Source organism: Chroicocephalus ridibundus, chromosome 14 (genome assembly GCF_963924245.1).
Source record: "Chroicocephalus ridibundus chromosome 14, bChrRid1.1, whole genome shotgun sequence".
NCBI classification, from domain to species: Eukaryota; Metazoa; Chordata; class Aves; order Charadriiformes; family Laridae; genus Chroicocephalus; species Chroicocephalus ridibundus.
Genome location: NC_086297.1, coordinates 10,358,158 through 10,375,057, shown reverse-complemented (window position 1 = coordinate 10,375,057; position 16,900 = coordinate 10,358,158). Strand labels below are relative to the sequence as shown.

Sequence of the window (16,900 nt, the reverse complement as noted above, 5' to 3'; positions counted from 1 at the left end):
GAAAAACAACAAATGGCAGTAGGTCCTAAAACAGCCCTTCAGCAAGATCTTCATTACTGCACTCTAGTTCACACATTACTTTATCCTCAACTTTGATGTAACACACGCAATCCTCAATCAGAGAGATGTAGAAAAATGCTAACACCCTGAAGAGGCTGTATCTATCCCTGGCTTTGTAGATTTTTTTTTTTTTTGTCTGAAGAGATATAAAGCCAAAATCTCTCTAAATATTGTCACTGATCAAGAAGAAAATAAAGATAAGCATACATGCTGAAATACTTGTGGAGTAAACAGGGGAAAAAATGGAGAAAAAGCTTTACGTTAACAAAAGCTCTTCAAAATTTGCAAAAATAAAATGCAAATCCTGCTCAAATGTCTGAGTTCATGACCTTGATGGCAACTTTGGAAAATTTAAAGCAATGATAACCATGTACGGTTTCTAAAATGCAAGCTGATGAAACCAGAAATGGTTTTCCCTGCCAAAAATTGAAACAGAACTAGAAGGATGCCAAGAACATGTTTATAAATTGTATTTATTTCTCCATATGCTAGAATAAAAGAGTAGATCCAAAAGTACCTGCTAAAATAAGTTTATGAAGAGGAGACTTCAAGTCCCCAACAAAATGAGACCTTTATATAATAAAGGATATAAATACCTCAATACTACTTATTAAGGTATAAGATTTGGATACTATACACATGTAGATACTCTATGTTTTGAATAATATGCAAATATATAGCCTCAAATATTATTTAAAACATCTATTATATAAGTCATCCTAACTGTAATCTAATACCTGATGGATAAAAGCTAGCAAAGCTATTCATACATGATGTACATTGTTAAGTGTTAGAGCAGTGCTTTATATGGCTACTGAGTGAACAGCATCTAATTTTCAGCTTTTCCAATTGTTTTTATGAATAGGTGTTAATTAATTATTCCAGAACATATATGTCTGCTGTGTCTACCACCTTGGTTTTGTGAAGTATTATACATCTAAATACATACACTGTTCTAAGGCAGAATTCTTTAACCATGCTTTACAATGTACGCGCATGTTTGGTTCCATGATACTTACATAAAGCAGCACTATACACACAGATATTTGAGGTATTTCAGAATGGGGAGCAAAAAGCACATTAACATTTTATAAACAGAATCTTGTTGCTAAAACATATCTGCTAGTATGACTGCAGCCAGGATTCTGCATTGCTTATGTGTGAAACAGAAACAACATTCTTTAAGAGACTTCCTAGCCGCAACAACAGCTAAGTCCTTTACTAGCCAAACCATTAGCAAAACGCCAGGAACAGTTACATTCCCCACTAACCTTGGAATTCCTCTAAGAGTGATTCAACTTTCCTATAGGCCCTATGACAAATAAGTATGCGATTAATATTTAAAATCTATTCCTCTACTGAGAAGGCATGTATTCTTTAGTATTCGACTTGGACAGCAAGTAGAGTATTAACACTTCCTCGCTTTTCCCCTCCCCCAGTCTCTCCAAATTTTACTTCCCTGAAAATAACTTCAGAGCATGCCTCTGCTGCAGATCATGGCTGTACTAAGCAGCACCACAGTGAAATGGATACTCCATGATCGACAGTGCAGACTGAATGTTATATGGGCAAACTGGCCAGTCCTGCTAATTGTGCTCTTCTGTCCTTTGCTGAAGCTAAAAACAGCAGCAAAGGCATTGAACCTTTATGCGTATCTGGAAAGACTGTGCCAGACTGATTCATACTCGGTTAGTCATCCTGGCAAATGCCGAGGTTGGTCTCTTTAAAAATGAAAAGAAAGCAGAAATTAATTCTACAGAATTGACGGGTTTGGTCTAACTCAGTACAAAAAAAAAAAAAGCTAAATTCACAAATAGATTATGTTGCATCAATAAAAAAAGGGCACATAATAGTGCAAGATAACAACAGAAAACACACGCTTGTTCCTTCACTGTATTGCATGGTCAAGATACTGTTTTCAAATAAAACTGAACTTGTAACATTTAATATCTTAATTTTATCTCAAGATAACAATACGGATGTTTACACAATTATAAGTTACAGAACCCAATTACAATCCTAGATAGCATATATATATTTAACTCCACAATGCCAACTGTACTTTCCTTCCCAAAAAGGGAAGGAAAGTGTCACTGTAAGTGTTGCTCCTAGAGGTTTAGAGAATACCATTCAATGAATAAAGCAGTGTTTCAAATACATTATTATGTAAATTGCCTACTTTGTTGCAGAACTTACAACCAGGAAAAAGACAACACACTCATTTGACAAATTCTATTTATGAAGGGCTGTTAAGCTCACCAATTGCCTTCTTATGACCATTTATAGCTGCCAGTATTACTCAAAACTAAAATAAAACATTCCAGAAATCAAATTTACCTGCCAGCCCTTGTCTGCTGTCCTGTAGTATGGATAATTTTTAGTTATGTGCGTATAAATTCCATTTAGTGTAAGCTGCTTATCAGGTGCCATTGTAATTGCTTGTACTATTAACTGTGCATAGGAATAAGGTGGCTTAGAGTCGTCCTGTACAAGAAAAGAAAAAGTTTGCATCAATAAACTTTAAAGATTTATATATACCACTTTCTACATTAAAAGTTACAAAACACAATTAAATTAAGGCACTTTTGGACGACCAAAATCTTGAGGCAGAAAAGAAACTAAAGACAATTTTGCTCTTCCAATTAGCAGATTCTAAGTTAACATTAAAAATTTGGAGAAACATACAAAGGTAAAGCATTTTCAATGGCCTATAAACAGATACATAACTGAAAATACATACAGACCCTCCCTCAAAGGGAAGACAGGTAAATAAATAAATAAATCTCACATCTTGTCACAAAACCCTATAAACTGTTTTTAAAGTCTGTAATGTTAAATTATGACTTAGTGCTTATACCTTAGCAAACAAAATCTCAGAAGTCTTACATTCACTTTCATGTAATTTATGAGATTGATTTCAAGCAATGTTTACCTTTGGGCTATCTCCACCCGATGCTTCCTTGTCATTTTCTGACTGTGAGTTGTCAGCCATTAAATGTAGGTCAGATGGTATTACACGACTCATTTTGTACCCTGAAGAGCCTGCACCACGGGGGCTAGATGGGCAGGAATTTGCAGCACTGTAGAGCATAAAAAGAAGATCCTACTATTTTGTTATACAGTATATCACCACATTATGTCTAATCAAAAAGCTCTTATTGCAGAAAAGCCCACTACCAGAGCTTCTAGACTACAGTTTAGGGTCTGTCAGTATTTCCATTATAAACTCCATCTTCCAAGCCTTCCTAACTCATCCATGGGAATTAAAATCACTGCAGGAAGAAACCTGTCAAACAAAGCTCAAGCTTTCCTCCTCAAAGGAAAAAGGATTAACTGATTTATTAGGTTATATTGTATTTGTCTAAGACTTGTCAACAGAAAAGTCCACTTGAACTAAATAAGCAACCACAAATTTTAAGACACTCATCTGAAACAAGAAACACATCTTGCATGAAATTTCTGCCATATGCTTGTATTCAGTCTGCTCAAAAAAAGATCATCTCCCCTGCGCAGTATTTTTGCGCGTTTGAGAAAATACACCAAGTGGTGAGGAAAAAAAAGTTTTGATTCTCATTTAGATCTAATCCAACCTTATTTTAAGTGTTTACAGGTATGTGCACATACACACACACACACGCACGTACAAAAATCCTAAACTTATCCATAAATGGGATGCTCCAACACAGATTCATCCAATTTAACGCAGTATTACGCCAACAGAGCAGATAACACTATTACAAACCAAAAAATAGTGCCAAACGAAAGAAGGGGCTATTGATACCTCACATTTTACTATCCATCACAGAAAGACAAAGATAAAATTGTATCTAAGTCCACTGTAACATCTTTCTAACGGCTGTCCCTCTGCCTTGCACAGTCCACAGGAACCACAGCTGCACAAAGGCAGTTTTCTTCTGTAATTTCCATTTAGCCAACAGAGAAGAGACAATCAGTCTGTTCACTTCTCCCCCCCAAAAATTTTGGTAGATGTCTAAAAGGACACGTATTTCTCAGCAATTCATACTGTAACTGATTTCAACACAGTCCTCAGAAATACAAAAAAAGTTAACTAAAAATTAGAATGACAAAGCCTGCTAAGCCCCCAGAACCAGCCTTCTCTCCAAAGGCAGTCCTTAACCTAACTTGAACTTATGGTTCAAAACAAAGCTAGAGAATGTTATTTAGATTTATATAATAAAGCTTTAGTGAATTCACATCTGCCAAGTTTTGTCTGTCTGCGTGGCCTCTCAAGTTTTTTGCTACCTCCCTTTTTATGTACAGAAGAAAGCAGGCAATGTAGATTGGGCAAACATATAAAAAATGTTCTTCAAGTTTCGCATCACAAGAAATCCACCAACAATTTGCTACTATGATATATTATACAAGGGAGATTGGATTTTTAAAGCACTGTATGGAAGAATCCTTGATTAGAGACAAAACGTGTATACTAACTAATTTTTTTAAATATAGGTCATTGCTGTTCTATGTTTTCACATATCAACTGACAACATCCCTCTACTGTGCTCACTTTAGCATATATTGACAAAGCGACACATATGGTATAATCAAAGCAAGTTTACAAGTCTTCTACAAAACAGGATGATTTGAAGAGAAACTGTCAAGCTTTGCTCTCAAAATAGACTCAGAACTGTCGTCCTTTTTTTTTTTTGTAATAAACTATACTCAACAGGTGCATGAAAGCCCTGAAGAGAATTACAAAATTCATAGTGAGGCAAAGACTGTGGTGATATATGTGATATTATCTGAAATATTTATGAGCTGCTCTGTCATTTCTTGGGCAAGATATGTTTTCCCTGAATTTTAATAAGAAAGCAAACCTGTTATACAGTCAAGTCTAGATCTTTTTTCTCTCTACTTCCACCATCTATACAGATCTCATTAAACACTACAATATTGAGATCAAGATCTTGGCAAGCATGAAAGAAGTCAATTATCCTTACATTCAAATTTCATTAACAAGATCTACATTTTTGAAAATCAAGCATTAACGGTCCTTCACTCAATTGGGGTGGGGGGGTGGGAAACTTTCAAAAGCATGTATGTGACTTTGAAACACAACTTCCAGGGCCTTCAAATAAAATTTTTGCTCCTGAACTTTCTACGAATTTTAAAAACTGTATCTAAACTAATTTTACCAGTTTGTGAGGACAACTTGCGTATGTTTAATTGAGTTTGGTCCCAAATACCAAGTCAGACAACAGCTACAATCGCCAAATTAAGCAGCACAGCAAGTAAAGAACACAGATTAACCTCCCCTGCAGAAAACTTCTCTACGCTGAACTCCTCATCTTACACTAGATTTTTAGTAAAACATCTGTTTACTTCCAGCAATGACTAATCAATAATAGATCTTCTGGAGTAAGAGATCACTCTATTTGCCACACTAATGATACCTAAAAATCATACTTTCTGATGATAAACTTCAGGGCAATAGTGACCATCAGAATGTTTAAAAACGGTAAAATTTAGACTTATCTCATTTAAAGTGTTGCCATAAGCATGCAAGAGTAAAAAGCAATCTAAATAATCTGGGATGCAAGAAAAAGACAGGCTCCTTTGCTGTTCGGAGAATGCCAGGCTCCTGAGCAAATTGCTACACATTTAACATATTAAATTCGAATATGAAAGGCTGTTCATGCAACTACCTTATTAGTTAGCAGAATGGTGGTTTTCTCCAAGGCAGGTTACGCTTAGCTTCAACTAAGCTTTTACCACAAAAGCAAAATACTTAAAATTAATTAGAACATTGTCTGAAGCCTGTAACCATCCATTGCCCTATACCCAATCTGCAATGTTTAAATACCTGATAGTTCCTGTGGGAGAAGGGAGCGGGCTGATCAGGTGAGCCATGTTGTCTGGAATGTTTATTGTTAAGGGAGAGATCTGGGGTTGCACAGGCTTCACTGGGGACTCCGGGGCCTCCTGTTTTTCTCTCTTTTCATTGGACAGAGCTGTGAATGTTATCTTGATGTTTGTGCTGGGAAACCTGAAAGTACAGCTGAAAAGTAAAAAACAAATATATAAGCCACCTGTTTACAGAATGTAAGACCTGCTGTGTAACTTGCATGTATCACAACCCTATTTAAAAAATCAAAAGGTACGGTATCTTATGTAATTACCTACAACCATCTTCATTTTATAGATTATATGGAAAGATCGATGTGGTCAGAAAAAGATCCCCAAGTAAGCAATTCTGAAATTTGGAAAGAAATATAAGCAAATGCAATTCTTTGTAACAAGGGCAGTTTATGTGTTGTCTCTAAATTTCTTAAGGTTCATCCTGATCTTGCAACTATCCCTAAAAGAAGTACTATTTTGAATACAAAAGACGATTATTTTATGATGCCAAAGAACAGCTTTGGCAAATGAAGTAGGTCCATGATGTCAAAATTAATCAGGGGCATAAATGTTGGCCAATTTGAGGTCTACCCAGTTTCAGAGTCTAACTAAAAGATTTGGTTTCTTTTCTCTTAAAATAATTATTAAATTAAACACATACCAATCCTAATTCTCATAATTTACAGAGTACATTGCTGTTGTAGTACTACATTCAAATATTTTCTTTCAGAGTTGAATTTAAGAGCCAATTTCAATAAGCTGCCGATTTTCATATATTACCAAAGATTGCATGCCCAAATTTAAAGACTAACAATAAATTAACAATATGCAATTGTTTAAAAATTTGGAAAATAAAATACAATTCATGCACCTTAGAGTATTTCCCCTTCTACGTCTCTGTATACAGCATTTAGAAGTTAACCCCATTAAACAGAACAGGCTATTTATAACTTCTTAGTAAACAAACAGATTGAGCAAACAAGAAACTTAATTTTCTCTCAACAAAAGCACCTATAAAAATACAGTTCAAATAACTTCACTATCTCCTCTTTCTTAAGCGGTTAGACTACTCTCTGCACTAAACCCACAATTACATTTACACACCTCTGCCAGATGATGAAAAGGACTTCCCAATGAGATAATACCCAGAAACAAACCTTAGAAAATGTTGAGGGGTTTTAAGCGATTCTAGGTAGATCTAGTTTTATAAAGAAAGGAAACAATAGCCTGCTGGAACAGGCCTAAGAAACGCAGCCATGAATGCAAGATACAGACTGTAAACAAAAGCGATAATTTCTCTGGAAAAATATATTAAACATAAAAATGATGTACAATTGGAAAGAACACTCGCTGTGGAGTAGCCTTAAAAACACTCACTCTCATGTGTTTTGGTTTTCATTTCTTAAAATTAATCTAAGAATGTTTATAGAATAAAGGCAGCATTTGATTTTCACTACGATTTTTGCCGCATGCACCGCAGTGATTCTTTTTTTCCTACAATACACACCCCAAGGATCAGGAAAAAGCGAAAGCATCGACAATGACCTTCCTTTTCTCTCAGTCTTACTTCTCAGTATGGACCGTGTCCGAATTTAACAGACGACCTATTTCTGAAACATGCTCAATGTACTAAATTAGGAACAGAATCTATGCCAAAAAACTGCACATGCATTTCAGCAAGAAAGTTAAATGGACCAGTTTCTGGGTTGGGTTCTTTTGGTTTGTTTTGCATTTTTTTTGTTTTGTTGTTTTTTGGTTTGTTTTCTTTTTTTTCTTAATATCTTCAGTAACAACTCATTTATTTGCTTTTCCCAGTAGAAAGTATTTTTTGCTTATATTGTTTTAGCAACAATTGAAAGAGGTCTGAGCTGTTTTGCTAATAAAAATGTTTTCTAAACATTTCAGTTAATCAGCAATAATGACAACGCTGCTCCTCTAGTGTATGCAAAGAGGACAGCCAAAGGCATCCTTTTTGCTAAAGATTAAATAAAAATCCCTGTGAGAAAGTAAACAACAATACCTGTTTGACATAGAGACAGGTTTAAAATTTAGTCACCTGTTCTATATATTTTATGAGACTATTCGTACCTGCAAGTTTAACTTAATGCTTTTCAGACCAAACTTATTTCAATTTAAGAAAAACATGGTAACAACCAGACACAGCTTTAGTTGCTCATTCACTGGTTGGATGTCTTATTGCCCAGTAAAAAAACCGAACCCGTACATAATAATGGGAAACCAGAGTCCTACAATGCTGGGGTGGGGTAAGGATGGGCAGGATGCAGATCTTCACAACTTGGACACAAGTACCAGAAATACGGAAACACATAAAACATATACTCAACAGTTCCTCCAATATTCCATGTAAATATTCATACTAAAACATCTCCCTTCTTACACTACTGCAGTACCTTAATGCATTATCTCCCCCGTAGGCATCTTTCACAAAAAAAAGGTAAGGGCAGCTTACTCAGATAAGACTAAAGCACAGATTTCAAAGCACAGCGGAGATGTGGTGCTCTCAAATGTTGATCGAGTTTGGAAAAAAAAAAAAAAAAAAAACAAAACCAAAAACCAGCCGCAAAATCAGGAGCTCTGAATATTCAGTGGTACTATATAGGTTATAAATACACCAAAAAACAACCCTGGAACTTATAGTCAGGAACTATATTAACGCCTAGAAGTGTTACTGTTACATTTTACAATATTCACGTGCTGATGCTGAAAGGATGGTGTTATCAAGGAATACACAATATACTTACAAATCACATCTAGTTAGAACTTGCAAACACCTGAATATTATCAAAAGATCACATCTGTCAATTGATTCATATTTGTAAACAGAGGTTTTTTTAATAGAAGTGTATTTTTTATAGCTGGAATTCAGCCAAAAAGCAGAATAAAGAGTGTACATTAAACAACAGATCTTCTGAATAAATGGCATTAACACAAGTGTATTACATTTACTTCCAAAATCAAAGTAAGAAACATGTTCTACTTTGATCAGAATCAAGTTGGTTTAGGCATATTCTTTAGTTATACAATGAACTAAAACAAAAACCCCAGCACACCCAGAGGGAGAGACCTGATCAAACATTTAGTCTATAGCAAGCTGAATTTGATTTTACTCACTGTTTAAAGTGTTTACAATAGCTTCGTGATGTGCTACCACAGGACAGTTGCTATAGAAGAAACTCCTCTATACGACCCACTTAAAGGAAAGAGTAGTTTTGCAAGCTGTCACTCTACTTCATCGACTCAACTAAGATTCTTCCTTTATAGGATGATGCCATTCGGAGCAGGAAATCAGACAGAGCCACCAAGATCGATTCAACAGATACAATTGAAAAAAAGTTTAGACAACATGCACGTTTAAACAGCTACATGCTGAAAAGTGTATGAGGTATGTAAGCGATAAAAACAAATAGCACTATTTAGCTGGTGTGCTGGCATTGTATCTTATGTATTTCAAACAACCATTTACAGGATCCACACTTAAATAATTTTGTACGCTTACTGATTATGACCAGTACTTGTGTTTGCCTTGCACAGAGCATTACAAAGAAGGGCAGCATGCAATCTAGGAAACTGCAGCAGAGGTGTCAAAACTAAAATGCAAATCATGATCCTAATTACTCTTTTTTTAAAAAGTTCATTCTGGGTTGACTACTGGAAAACAGACAAGCATCATCAGATCATTTCAAACTATTCCCTAGAAAACTCCTACTATCTCTACAGCTCCCAGCAAAACGGAGAGGTGCTGACCTAGGCACTACGTCTGAAGAGTTTAGCAACTTTGCAGGGTGCCAGAAAAGTGTCTTGTGGGAAAACGTGTGGGAAAACATGGGAAAACGTTGGAAAAAGTCTAGTTTTGTCACATCTGTATTTCTAATATTTTCTCACTTCCCCTTAGTGGTTCTGTCTGTACTGCAGGGAAAAGCTAATCATAAATTTGTAATTCTGCCTATATGAAAATACCATCTGATTGAAAATGAGGAATTCTGTCCTATCTCCATCTGGGGATCCAAAACATAGAAGTAGGAATTCTGTTTCCTCTCTATATATAAACCTTGCTATGAAACTCACTGCCTCAGTATCCTTCAAATTAGTCCGTTTTAATTGTCTTTTAAGAACTGGAACAGATACTGGACAGAAGCTTCCATCATACTGTTATATCAGCACCTCCAGGTTCTACATTCAAATAGATTATAGGGGTTCGGCACTAATAACCCCCTGAGTCATGGTACTTACAACTGTACAGTTCAATTATTTTTCATTGACTATGACACCGAACACCAGTTAACTTAAGGATCTTTCTGTATTTTAAACAGATCTAAAAGAATAAAAAAGTGAGAGTTTTCAAACCCTTGTTGATTCACTGAGAGCCAAGGAGAGCTCCAACTTGCACCATTAAAAAGGTAAGACCCGCAAAAAAGAACGCAGTCAGCATCTGGGAGGTTGCATTTGTTGATTTTTGACTTCAAATACTTTAAAAACACAAGCATGGGCAACAGTGTAACTCACCTCAAAGAGAAACTGAGGTAATTAACAACATCTGGACCACTAAAGAGACTTTTTTCAATTTAGGTTTTCTCTGACAGTACAGCAGGCTAAGATGATGCTACTTTTACTTCCTTCTCCCCTATTTTGATCAGTGAACTAACAAAAAAAACCACGGAAATCACCATACTTCTAAATATGCCCTCCTTTCCATAGAAGGGAGATTTAAAACTAATCCTTCTTCTAATTCCTCTTACCTACCTACTTATGACTCACCCCCCAACTGCTCTTTTCCCATCACTTCAGTAAAAATGATCCTCACGGCCAATTTATTTATTTATACTTCTGGTAGAAGACATGCAGGCTTGGAAGCTTAAGTCACCAGTAAGATACTACAGTGCACATTTCCAGGCCCACTTCTGATTCAATTATATTTTAAAAGTCAAGCAAAAATTGTTCTTTTTACATCATTCAACTAGAACCAGAGAAACTGAGTTTGGAAGGGACTTCTGCAGGTCTCTAGCCCAATTCTGCTGCTCAAAGCAGGGCTAACTTCCAAGTTAGACCAGGTTGCTCAGGGCCTTGTCTAATCAAATTTTGAAGCCTTCCAAGGACAGAATTGGCCAATTCAGTCCTGTAATTAGCCACTTAACAGTGAAAGGGTTTTCTCATTTTTCCAGGTATAATTTCTTAGTTGCAACTTGATACAGATGCTCATCCTCAAACTGTGAGCCTCTCAGCACAGCCTGGCTCCATCTTTTCCATAAACACTCTTTAGGCAGGGGAAGACTGCAAATTATCCACCTTTGGGCTTCCCCAGGCAAAAAAAAAAAAGTAAAATAAAATAAAATTGAGGTCTTTTAGCCTCTCCTCATATGCCATATGTGCCAGTTCCCTAAGCATCTCAGCAGCTCCTCCCTCCCCTCTCCTGTTTGTCACCAGTTTTGTTTGTATGTGGGGCCCAAAACCAGACATGAGTATGAAGCCAGCCTCCATCATCACAAGGGTGCCCTGCTGAAACACACACCACCCTCTCCTCCAGGATCCCCCAGTCACAGCTGGCCTTTACCCACCCCAGATGCAGGATTTTACATTTCTCTTTGCTCAACTTCACAAGGTTCCTGGCAGTCCATTTCTCCAGCTTGTCAGTGTCCCTCTCGATGACAGCCCTGCCCTCCAGCATATTAACCATTCCCCACCCCCAATCCGGCATTATCTGCAACCCGCTCCGGGTACTCTCTGTCCCATATCCCAGGTCACTGACAAACAGCAGCACTGACCCTAATTCTACAAGGTCAGAAAGCCACACAAGGCTGCTTCTGCACTGTTCTACGTCACATCTGTAAATGAAATTTAAGACCAGCATGTCAAAACTGGGCAGCATTCAAACGCCCATAGGAACACAGCATTTGGAAATTACAATTTGTATCACTTCCTGCTTGTGGGTAAATTTCAGTATGAAAGAACAAGGACCACAATTTCACCTTTTCTCCATTTGCTGCTTCATTTATTATTGATTTCATCACAATGGATATTAGGAAATATAAATTAAAAATAGACATAGCTATTGTTTTTTAACTGATTTTTAAATAAATAAGACTTAAAAGATGAGTCTTTACAAAAACAACTAGAAATCCCATAGAGGTAAAAAAAAAAAAAGCTCAAAAAGCTGAAGTACAATTATATATAATTTCAGCCTTTGTGAAATCCATGGATTTTGCCTTTATGTCCTGAGAGAAAAGGTGCATCTCTGAAGAGCTCGGATCAAACTGACACACACAAAACACCAGGGAACCTGTAAGAAGAGATGCAACTCCATGTCTTAGAGATACCTGAAAGAAGTAACTTCTGTTAACTTGGAGAAAAGCATCAATTCCTGTACCAAGGAGGAAGGAGCTGCTTCACTCAGCCTACCCTTTTCCAAAAGAAACATAATTACTTCTTCTAACTTCCTCATCTTCTGAATTTTATACCAAAACGCTTCTGATTGTTCAACACCAAGAGCAGGCATACTAAATTATTCACATCCAGAATTTACTTTTAAGACTTTGGGCTGTGTTTAATTGAACTGGAAGTCAATACTGAGTCCATTTCCAGAATAGAATCATCATCTTTAGACCTAAACAGAATCAACAAAAGCAGAACTTATTAAACAGACAAATTGAACTGAGCTGCTTCAAAGCAGAATCAGAATTTTAAGATAATCTTAAAGTACCCAACAGTTAAAAATACGGGTTTCCAAACTAATAATGAAAGTAGATATATAAATCCATCCAAATATTCACAATATCAAACAGCCACCTGAAAACTCCCAGCACTAAATAATTACTAATAAAGTATAGGTTATTAGAAAAAAAATTACACATTTTTTTGTAGTAAGCTTCTCCTTGACTCTTTAAACACACTGATTAGAGATCTGTCTTACAAAGTCTTTTCTAGGATTACATTAAAAAGTGCTGCTGTAAAACTTACCCATAATAAGAAAAATGCTAGTAATATCGGAAATTTTATAATGAATACACTGAAAAAGGGTGATCCAGTATATCATAATACTTACCAGATTATAATTATTTTCTTACTGTCAAAAACAGAGAGAACTTTATTCATAGGCAATTTTTTATATAGCTGCTTGTTTAGGTACATGAGGTATAACCTTATGCTCCTATCAGAAATTTTAGCTTCAACATTACATTTGTAAAACTTTCTACATTGTTGGTAATAGACAAAAGGAGTATCCATTTTTCTCTATCAGCTTTTAGGGAAAAAAAAAAAGTGGAAAAAAATTTACTTTAAAATTTATGTTAAAGAAACATAAAGCCTAACTCCCCTACTAGCTTTTTAAAAAAGTTGTTAATGCTTTCTGCTTGCAGTTGACCACACCCTGTGCAGCAACGTGAGAAACTACCCCAGCAGGAACACGGCATCACTTCTTACAAGTACATGTACACATACACGTTCTGTTAGGATGGATTCCTCCTCCTCCCTGCCTCCACGGTTTTAAACTAAGTCTTGATTTGGCCAATTTACCATAAATTTACATTCAATTATGTCTGGCCTTTACTAGTCAGGACACTTCTAGAGGTTACCCAAAAAGCAACTGCCCTTTAAAAAGTGGCAGCTTTTTCCTCTGGGGAGCTAATCGTGACCTCATGCGTGTTCCCCTTAATTCTCTGTATCCTTTGCAATTGATTCCTCTTGACCAAAGATCAATAGTTGCAAAGCATGTCCTCTACAAACAGAAAATGTGAGGGCTCTACAGCAAGCTCAAGCTCAATACCATAAGGAACAAAACACCCTAAGATTTTTAAACCAGCAATTAAGACTTTTTATTCTGAGTGCTGGGCATGCTTCTCACAGGTATCTGTGTGTTTTTTCAGGTGTGCCATCACTGCCTACACAGTGACATAAAGCAGTATGAAAAAACACCCTAAAGAAGATGATCACTGATCTATCTTTACACTCAGTTAGCTTAAGATTCAAAAGCGAAGACCTATGCATCATTAGAAGTAATGACATATTGCTGTAGCCTCATGTTAATTCAAGTTGGCCATCAAAACACTTCTACCAAATTCTAAGCAAAATAGGATGTAGCTGTAAACTAATGGCTTCACCATAGGAAACCTGGGTTACATACTTTCCCACTCGTGTTTTAGCAAGTGCCCAAGAAGTATGTAAAGCTGCTGGTATTCATTACAGGAATGGTGCTAACCCACTTCCAGAAGGATCTGGAACAAGCCTGTCTGCGTCAAAAAATAATCCTATGACAACACAGTATTGATGACGACAACAGGAACATTCCTGAATTACTCACAGCAAATACCAACTGACTAATAAACATGTTCTTGTTTGAAATGGCATTCAGTTCTTCTTTCCCACTTAGAAAGCTAACTTCGTAAGAAACAATGCATTTTTAACCCAACGTTCACAACAATTTCTCTACGGGCATTTAAGAGTTGAGACTGAAAAAGATGAATAGAAAAAGTTCTATTAAACAACTTAAAGCTGATCTCACTCCTCCCCTGCATTATTATGCTACAGAAACAAGCATCAACAAAAGTGCTAATGCAAATTTTCAAAGCTTCTTGTTTTAGCAGTCAAACATTTCATTTTCTTTATTTACCAACCACACAAACATTGGTATTGACCAGCAGCAAAAACATTTAGGTTACCCTACAGTTGTGGAAATGTGCTACAGTTAATTAAAAATACATATCTCAAAATCACAAATTCCCACTGCATTCTCCTCTTTTCTTAAAGGGTGAAATATTTAAACCAGCAAGAAGGAAAAAAAAAATAATCTAAAGAAATTCAATACAGTAGTCCTGCACAGGCTGCAGGAACTGAGAAAGAAATTGGCCTGCAGGCAAGAATGTAGGCAGCAGTTACTGTAGAAACCAAGCTCTTCGTTGCTTTTCTCTAAGCAGAAGAAAGACACAAAAGAGCTGGAAAACAGCGATCGATGGGAAGCAGCTTATAAAGCTGCTTGTCACATCTGCTGCAGGAAAACCAGACACTAATTCATTAAAACTGCTCATGTAATGCCTCTGGAATTTGAGGCTCCCCAGCCTGTGAATACAAAAGAAACTCCGCCTATGGAAACACTGCATTTTCGGGTATTTAGCATCTATGTACACAAAAGCCCTATGCAGAGTCAGGTTGTGTGGTCTCTATGCCTAAATTTTGTTTTAAACTATAAAAACAAATTAAAATTTGTCCAAAAGATGGTGTACCTCTATCTTTGCCAAATTTCAAATTGCTATTTCAAGTCCCAACATAGCATACATAACTCTATAATACAATAGTTTCCTGTTTAAAAAACAGAAACAAAACACTTGCAACAGTAAAGTAAAAATCAATCATCATTTCTTCTTCCTTCCAGATAACTGCATTTAACAGTGGTTTCTTATTATTAAATATGCAAGCTGAAACTTTCACCATGACAGTAAATACCATTCCAAAACTTTTCATAAAGAATACAATTTACAATCATATCGGAGCTGAAGCAGACGAACCAAACCCACTGTATCCTGTATTACCACGTTAGCTAGTTACAGAGGTTCCTGCCATTTCACCCTCAGTTGTAGGGTATTCACAGGGATGCAAAAGTTCATATGGAAACACTGAAGTTATAATAACGTTATTCAGTGCGAAATAAAAAGCTATCAGCAAACCACACAAAACTGCTTAGAGCCACACATACAGCACTTGGCATTTTACTATTCCTTACAATTAAAACAGTAACAGGCGGAAGGACAGTGAACAAGTGCTGTCATGATGTGTTTTGACGCAAGCATAATCGTAAAAAGGCACTTATGACTCACACATAACTTTAGTAACAGAAGACTTCACTTATTACCTCATCAGAGACCTGCATTCTATTACAAAATTATGCCAGAACTCCCTAGTCATTACCAAAAGAAGAGTTACCCACAGAGGCAAGGCTGCCAGAAAAAAAGAGTATTCCTGAATCAAGGAAGCAAAGTTTATTTTAAGATGGGCTTTTCAAGACAGAACTTTGCTTCCAAGAGCAGAACAGTCCTTTATTTCACACAGAAATTGATGACTAACTCAGGCCATTGAAAAGTGACAAAAACTGCTTCCTACCAACTCTAATTTTGAATAGACAGCAGTGTTTAATTTCCCCCTTAAATCTGCCTGTCTAGTTAAAGAACAGACTTTTTTCAGACTCCTCTCAAAAAGCTATGGGCATAAATTACATTTCACAATTACCTACCTAAAGATGTTTGATGGTCAAGGGCCATTCTATGCTTGATTCACTTCGGTGATACTGCTGGGCTGGGTATCTCAACGGAAATCAAGATTTTTGAGAGAGATCAGGTTTTTTAACCAACTGTACTCTGCAGAACGTTTGTCCAAATCAATTTTCAATTTTTCTTCTATTTACAAATTCCTAGAACTTCTAGTGAGGGTGCAGACCCTCTAGAAGTTTTATATGCATGAACTGTTCCACAGCGTACACAAACTTACTTTCCTTAATCACTTGTGTGCGCACTCAAGAACCAATCAAGACTGCAAAGAGTCTGAAAGCTGCAAAGTAAAGAAACTATTTCATCTACAACAAACACATTGTTATTGGAAAATATTCCTCAAGAAGCACTCCTCCTGAGCTATTCTTCTAAGATCATGCCAAGTTCTCAAATTGTGGGCTGTTGCAAGGGGCAGCAGGAAAGTGCAGAAGGATAAAAACAAATAAAAATAACAGACATGATTGAACAAGTCAGATAGTCATGCAAGTGGAAATCTGTCCAAGAATAAAATAGCAGACTAAATAAAAGTCTTCATCAGAATATATGTTAACCATTGTCACTGTACTGATAAAGGAACAACAGCATAGGCAAGGAAAGGGTATAGCATGCAATCATGACGCATGCGATTAATTTCTCCAAGCGTAAACCTATACCTGTGTTAGTCATCTGTCTCTATAGTGAGCGAAAATTAACAGACACTTAATGGTGTACAT

At 36.4% G+C, this 16,900-nt stretch overlaps 1 protein-coding gene across 3 annotated transcripts in view; it reads right to left on the bottom strand.

Moving 5' to 3' along the window:
* FOXK2 (forkhead box K2) overlaps positions 1–16,900 on the bottom strand; it is a 76,055-nt gene that overhangs the window by 10,505 nt on the left and 48,650 nt on the right. For all 3 annotated transcript variants that reach the window (XM_063351902.1, XM_063351901.1, XM_063351900.1), the window contains 3 exons: positions 5,885–6,079; positions 2,993–3,140; positions 2,398–2,544 (listed from right to left, as the gene is read on the bottom strand). In XM_063351902.1, coding sequence (XP_063207972.1) covers positions 2,398–2,544; positions 2,993–3,140; positions 5,885–6,079 — 490 coding nt within the window. The remainder of the gene's footprint in view (positions 1–2,397; positions 2,545–2,992; positions 3,141–5,884; positions 6,080–16,900) is intronic.